At 46.5% G+C, this 7536-nt stretch overlaps 1 protein-coding gene across 1 annotated transcript; it reads right to left on the reverse strand.

Moving 5' to 3' along the window:
* Positions 1-851: 851 nt before the first annotated feature.
* On the reverse strand, positions 852-4172 carry LOC112795214 (uncharacterized). Its single transcript, XM_025837157.1, has 3 exons — positions 3830-4172; positions 2580-3331; positions 852-2414 (listed from the first exon to the last, which is right to left on the reverse strand). Exons 1-3 carry the CDS (start codon positions 4170-4172, stop codon positions 852-854), a joined length of 2658 nt encoding a protein of 885 aa, XP_025692942.1.
* Between the last annotated feature and the right edge of the window lie 3364 nt (positions 4173-7536).

Raw genomic sequence — 7536 nt, forward strand, 5'->3', positions numbered from 1 at the left:
TCTGTCAAATGGGCCATTTCCCGGGCTTCATCTATCAAGTCCTTTTCTACGGTTTCCTCTACTCCTTTCAAAAGCAACCGCGGACTCGGTTCACCGATCTCTACGGGTATTACGGCATCCACCCCGTACGTTAGTCGGAAAGGGGTTTCCTTGGTGGAGGATTGCTCGGTTGTTCGGTAAGACCAGAGGACCGATGCTAGCTGGTCGGCCCAAGCACCCTTTTTGTTGTCCAACCTCTTTTTTAGCCCTGAAAGGATAACCTTGTTGGCGGACTCCACTTGTCCGTTCGTCTGAGGGTGTTCTACCGAAGAGAACCTTTGTTTTATGCCCAGGCCGTTGAGGAATTCCATGAACTTCTTATCAGTAAATTGCGTGCCGTTGTCGGAGATGACGACTTCCGGTATCCCGAATCGCGTTATCACCTGCCTCCACATGAACTTCCTGCAATTAGATGAGGATATGCTGGCTAGCGGTTCGGCTTCTATCCATTTGGTGTAGTAGTCAATTGCGACAATGAGGTATTTGACTTGCCCCGGGCCGACTGGGAAAGGCCCTAAGAGGTCGACTCCCCATTGAGAGAATGGTCGAGAAGTCGTCAGCAAGCTTAACTCGGAGGCCGGCGCCCTGGCAAAGTTGGCGTTCTGTTGGCACTTTACGCATTTTTTGACGAACTCTTTGGAGTCTGCCATCATCGACGGCCAATAGTATCCGGCTCGGATTAGTTTCCTCGCTAGGGCCTTGCCTCCGATGTGGTGCCCACAGCAGCCCTCATGGACTTCCCTTAGGACGTAGTCCGTCTGATCGGGGTGAAGGCACTTCAGTAGGGGTTGGTTGAGCCCTTTCCTGAACAACTATCCTTGGATGACGGCATATTTGGCCGCTTCCCTTCTCAATTTTGCCGCGTCCTTTTCATCACTGGGGAGTTTGCCGTGTTCTAGGAAGTCGGTGATGGGGTCTAGCCATGAAGAACCTAGGCTTGTCACGTGCAGTGTGATTGCTGGTTCTCTCGTCATGCCTTGGATGAGAGATCGGTTCCCTTCTCCCGGCTTTGTGCTAGCTAACTTTGACAGGAGGTCTGCCCGTGTGTTCCTTTCTCTAGGTACGTGGTGGACCGTGACCTCTTCAAACTTTTGGCTCAAGCTTTTAACCTTTTCCAGGTACTTCTGAAGCAAGGGGTCTTTGGCTTGGTAGCTACCGTTTACTTGGGAAGTGACGACTTGGGAGTCACTGCATATTTCCAGTCTTCTCGCGCCGACTTCTGCCGCTAGGGTTAAGCCTCCTATAAGGGCTTCATATTCTGCCTGGTTGTTCGAGATGGGAAACTCGAATCTGACCGACTGTTCGTATACAACCCCAATCGGGCTTTCCAGTATGATCCCGGCACCTCCAAAGGTTTGGTTGGAGGCTCCATCCACATGGAGCTTCCACCGTGTACGCACGTCTTCGCTTGGGTCTCCCGTTACTTCAACTAAAAAATCCGCCATGGCCTGCGCCTTGATGGCTTGCCGGGGCTCGTACCGTATGTCATATTGGGAAAGTTCGATGAACCAAGTCATCATTCTTCCCGCCAGATCGGGTTTTTGGAGAACTTGCCGGATCCCTTGGTCCGTTCTGACGACAACTTGGTGACTTTGGAAGTACTGTTTTAACCTTCTCGACGAAGTTAGGAGTGCTAAGGCTAGCTTTTCCAACTTGCTATATCTTAATTCTGCCCCTTGCAGGGCCCTGCTTATGAAATAGACTGGCTGTTGAGCTTTCCCGTCCTCCCGTACCAGAACTGCGGCCAGGGCTTCGCTTGTTATAGCGAGGTATAGGTATAGTGGTTCCCCGTCCTTTGGCTTCCCGAGAACGGGAGGTGCCGCCAGGATTTCCTTGAAGTGTTGAAAGGCTTCTTCACATGCGGGTGTCCACTCAAACGCCATCCCTTTCTTCATGAGGTTAAAGAATGGCAGGGCCTTTGTCGCCGAAGCTCCGAGAAATCGGGATAGTGAGGTCAACCGTCCTGCCAACCTCTGGACGTCCTTGATGTAACCCGGGCTCCTCATCTGGAGTATCGCCTGGCATTTCTCCGGGTTAGCTTCTACCCCTCTCTGAGTTATCATAAATCCCAGGAACTTGCCGGCTTCCATGGCGAAGGCGCACTTGAGGGGGTTCAGCCTCATACCGTGTTGACGGAGGGACGCAAATACACTTGCCAGGTCGTTCAAGAGGTCGTCAGGTCGTGTTGTTTTTGCCAGGATGTCGTCTACGTAAACTTCGACTGTTTTCCCTATGAGGTCGTGGAATATCCTGTTCATCAGCCTTTGATATGTTGCCCCCGCATTTTTCAAGCCGAATGGCATTACCTTATAGCAAAAAGTTCCTCCTGGCGTTATGAACGCCGTCTTGTCTTCGTCGGGACGGTGCATCGGTATCTGATTGTAACCGGAGTAGGCGTCCATGAAACTTAGATACCGGTATCCCGCCGCAGCGTCGACGAGTGCATCTATGTTGGGGAGGGGGAAACAATCTTTGGGGCATGCTTTGTTAAGGTCAGAGTAGTCCACGCACATTCTCCACTTGCCGTTGTGTTTTCTCACCAATACCACATTCGAGAGCCATGTCGAGTAGTCCACTTCCCATATGAAGCCTGCTTCTAAGAGGCTGGCCGTTTGCTTGGCTACCTCCTCTGCTCTTTCCGCCGACATCTTTCTCCTTCGTTGAGCCACTGGGCGTGCTTCCGTCTTGACGGCTAGATGATGTGAGATGATTTTTGGATCTATGCCCGGCATGTCGGCTGGTGTCCAGGCGAACAAGTCCCTGTTGGCCCTTATCATTTCAATCAAAGGTTCCTTCAGCTCATGTGGGAGGTTCTTGTTAACAAATGTGAACTTTTCCTCTTCGTCACCGATTCTAAACTTCTCCAGGTCCCCTTCTGGTTCTGGCCTCGGCTTGTCCTCTACTCTGGCATCAAGGTCGGCTAGGAACACGCCGGATGCTTCCTTGGACTTCTTTCGAAGGGAAAGGCTGGCGTTGTCACAAGCGACCGCCGTCTCGAGGTCCCCCCTTATGGTCCCTATGGATCCGTCATCGGTAACGTTCTTGATGACTAATAGCTTTGTGTTAATTATGGCTTCGAAATCATTGATTGTTTTTCTTCCCAAGATGATGTTGTAGGCAGTGGAATCTCGGAATCTATCCTCGAGGTCCGGTTGCCGAAACACTTCGACAAACCAACGGACATGAGGTACGACGGAACTCAGGACCCTCTGGAACACCTCACGGCCTTTGAGGCCAGGATGAATCTGGAGGGAGTTGGAGACGAAGTAAGATGCCGCGCCTTCCCGGTAACCTTAGCAGGACCAGCGATCAGATGGTTTAACGGCCTCCCACAAAGTTCCATCTACAATTTCTCGGACATCAGCCGTGCATTCCTGGCCTAATTTACAACGCGGATAGCGAAGGCCAAGCACCCTATCAACCTTCTAGGGGTAACCCAGAGACCAGGAGAGTCGACCAGGAGGTACTTAGATCGGTTCAACGACGAATGCTTGGAAATCGACGGCTTAACCGACTCGGTGGCCAGTCTTTGCCTGACAAACGGCCTCCTCAACGAGAACTTCCGAAAACACCTTACCACGAAACCGGTTTGGACGATGCATGAGATCCAGACGGTAGCCAAGGAATATATAAACAACGAGGAAGTTAGCCGAGTCGTGGCTGCCAATAAACGGCAGTCAGGGTACACCCAAGCTCGACAACCAGGTGACGGAGAAAGAGCAAAAGAAAAAGCCAGGGAGGAAGCATCAAACAAGGCACCAAGACCGTTCCCTCGGGTTGGGAAGTTTACCAATTACACCCCACTCACTCTCCCCATCGTGGAGGTCTATCAGCAAATAGCCGAGAAGGGAATCCTGCCGAAACCCCGACCACTTAAGGACCGTACGGGAGGAAATAAGAACCTCTACTGCGATTATCATAAGGGTTACGGCCATCAAACACAGGACTGTTTTGACCTGAAGGATGCACTGGAACAAGTGATAAGGGAAGGAAAGCTGGCCGCGTTCTCCCACCTCATCAGGGAACCGAGGAGACGTTATCGCGATCAAGATGAAGAAGGCAAAACCCGTTCGGCCAAACGATAAAGTCTTGATCTTGTCGCCGTTTGGCCGAACGGGTTTTGCCTTCTTCATCTTGATCGCGATAACGTCTCCTCGGTTCCCTGATGAGGTGGGAGAACGCGGCCAGCTTTCCTTCCCTTATCGCTTGTTCCAGTGCATCCTTCAGGTCAAAACAGTCCTGTGTTTGATGGCCATAACCCTTATGATAATCGCAGTAGAGGTTCTTATTTCCTCCCGTACGGTCCTTAAGTGGTCGGGGTTTCGACAGGATTCCCTTCTCGGCTATTTGCTGATAGACCTCCACGATGGGGAGAGTGAGTGGGGTGTAATTGGTAAACTTCCCAACCCGAGGGAACGGTCTTGGTGCCTTGTTTGATGCTTCCTCCTTGGCTTTTTCTTTTGCTCTTTCTCCGTCACCTGGTTACCGAGCTTGGGTGTACCCTGACTGCCGTTTATTGGCAGCCACGACTCGGCTGACTTCCTCGTCGTTTATATATTCCTTGGCTACCGTCTGGATCTCATGCATCGTCCAAACCGGTTTCGTGGTAAGGTGTTTTCGGAAGTTCTCGTTGAGGAGGCCGTTTGTCAGGCAAAGACTGGCCACCGAGTCGGTTAAGCCGTCGATTTCCAAGCATTCGTTGTTAAACCGATCTAAGTACCTCCTAGTCGGCTCTCCTGGTCTCTGGGTTACCCCTAGAAGGTTGATAGGGTGCTTGGCCTTCGCTATCCGCGTTGTAAATTGGGCCAGGAATGCACGGCTGATGTCCGAGAAATTGTAGATGGAACTTTGTGGGAGGCCGTTAAACCATCTGATCGCTGGTCCTGCTAAGGTTACCGGGAAGGCGCGTCATCTTACTTTGTCTCCAACTCCCTCCAGATTCATCCTGGCCTCAAAGGCCGTGAGGTGTTCCAGAGGGTCCTGAGTTCCGTCGTACCTCATGTCCGTTGGTTTATCGAAGTGTTTCGGCAACCGGACCTCGAGGATAGATCGGTGGAACGGGGTGACGCCCATTATCACAGGTTGTCGTGTTCTTCCGTCTTCGCGACCTCTTGTCGCTCGGCGGGTTGGTCCGCCGCGGGAGTAGATGATCCTGTCATTTCGCCTTCTTATGATGGGTGACTCCTCCCGCGTGCTCTCCGCTTCCGTCCGGGAAGCGGATGTACGCCGCTGGCAGCTTCGGTGAGAGTCTTCCTCCTCGCTCCCGGGAGATGGGGTAAAGCTGGGATCGGTAGACCGTCCATCCCGCTCCCGGTCGGCTAGCTGTCGCTCTAAGTTCTGGACTCTGTGGCGTAGCTCCTGCATTATTATGGCGCTATCGCCACCCGTTCCCCCGAAGGGTCGTGTTCTCGTGTGTTGTTGGGGGGACCTCCGCCGCCCCCTCAGTGAAGCGACGGAGGCTGCCCCCTCCGCTCCGGCTGCTCGAGCTTGGTCACCGGGACCCAGCACGACTTCCATTTAGGCAGGGTGTTCCCCACAGACGGCGCCAATGTTCGGTAGTCGGGTTCCGGACAGATCGGGTAAGCAAGTGTGGGAGTGAGGACGCCTTAGCTTTGGTCGCGCTGTTTGTGGGTTGTCGAGTAGCCGAGTACTTGTCTTGGAGAGATGATGAGGGGGGGTGCCACCTGCAAAGACACTCCGACGCTCAAGTCAGCAATGTGCAGGCGGGCAGAATAAAGAGGTGAAAGGATATGACGTACCTCGGGGGAAGAGCCAGCTTTCCCTTTATATACATGTCAGTCATGGGCCCCTCATGGAGTCAGGCCCGTATCCCAAAGGACGCTGTCCCATAACCGCGTGTGAGCAGTACAGGACGCGTGTCCGGGTCAGTTGGAGAGCGTGCAACCGGGTCGGGTAGAGCTTGAGCCGGGTCGACCCGTGCGAATGCCGGGCCGGGCCGTAACAATTTTGTATGTGTATCTGCCAAAAATTTAGTTTTTAGATAATATTAATATTTTATATTAATATATGTTTTTGACCATGTTCGGTATATCGTTGAACATTATTAAGACATTATTATAATATGCTATAATAATATTTTTCTTTTATAAAAAAAATATTAAATTCCATTGCAATTTATTATCTATTTTTTTAAATATTATTTAATGTATTTATTTTATATAACAAATACAATTATTTTTCTTACTAAAAAATATAATTTGTTTTATGGTATTTATTATTAAATTTTGAATTAAAAGAAACAAATTTAATTCTTGACGCGTTTTTTCCTCTTTTCTTTGGTATAAAATAACATATTATTAATTGTATGTAAAATACTAAATTGTGAAGATATTATTCATTAAATGTTACCTTGAATTTATTTGACTTTTAAGAAATTTATGCATGGATTATTATCTTTCTTTCATTTTTTTATTATTATTATTGTTGTTGTTATTATTATTATTATTATTGATAATTTGTTACATGATCCTATGCTACATCTCGTTTGGTGTCTAGAATTGCGCAAGAATATTTGAAGTGAATCATGTTTGTGGTAATAATGAAACCATAATTATCTTAAAAGCCGATGAAAATTTGAATAATTATACTAAATGTACATTAAAATTAATTATTAATATAAAATATATATTAAAAATAAATTAAATTATACATATAATTATATACAAATTAAATGTATAATGATTAATTTTTTGTGTGCAACATAATAATTTTAAAATTTGAAAGATTGACGATAATAAAAAAGAATTAAGGACTCTCTTAAAAGATAAAACAAAAATATGTGTAATGAGAAAAGTGAAGGAGGAGATAACGATGATGTTAAAGCGGTTGAAATAAGAATCGACGAAAAAGCTACCAAATAAAGAGAAAAGGGAGAAAATATTGATCCATGTGTTCACATTTTTTTGTTACATTTACTATTGACTCCTTAAGCTCTTTTGTTAGGTATGTTATCAAATTTGCGACAAACTCATCGAAGTAAATCTCTTTGCAAATTCCACACCTATTCATACAACAAATACCAATGAAATTACTTATTCTAAAAATTTAAAATAATAAAAAATATAAATAGTTATATTTTTAACACATTTTTTATTATGTAAAATATATAAATAATGATATTTCTACCATGTATAATTATTATAGATATAATAATTTATATTTATCTTTTTATTAATTTAAATTTTTAAAAAATACTAATTTTATGAAATGAAATGATATGACAAAAAAATTTAGAGTCTAATTTTTATTATTTCTAAGAGAGAAAAAAATATCATTCTATTTTTTTGTTTTTGGGTCTTTATATTTTTGTCTTCAAATACAAATAATTAAATACAAATTTTTTTTTAAAAAAAAGAGGAAGAAAAGAAAAACTCATGTGATGAAGATGGCAGCATACTAGCCACCCCTTTTGGTGATTTCAGCATATTGCTGTCGTCGTTGGTCACAGTGTTGTCTTCAGTCTGGCCATAACTATCA

Source organism: Arachis hypogaea, chromosome 4 (assembly GCF_003086295.3).
Source record: "Arachis hypogaea cultivar Tifrunner chromosome 4, arahy.Tifrunner.gnm2.J5K5, whole genome shotgun sequence".
NCBI classification, from domain to species: Eukaryota; Viridiplantae; Streptophyta; class Magnoliopsida; order Fabales; family Fabaceae; genus Arachis; species Arachis hypogaea.

Bases quoted from the DNA above. Each gene is read 5' to 3' on its own strand.
- LOC112795214 (XM_025837157.1), bottom strand. From the start codon at position 4,172: ATGAAGAAGGCAAAACCCGTTCGGCCAAACGGCGACAAGATCAAGACT. The intron at 3,332-3,829 runs GTAAACTTCCCA...GGTCCTGCTAAG, and splicing joins GAGTGAGTGGGGTGTAATTG to GTTACCGGGAAGGCGCGGCA. The intron at 2,415-2,579 runs GTGAGAAAACAC...GGTTACAATCAG, and splicing joins GGCTCTCGAATGTGGTATTG to ATACCGATGCACCGTCCCGA.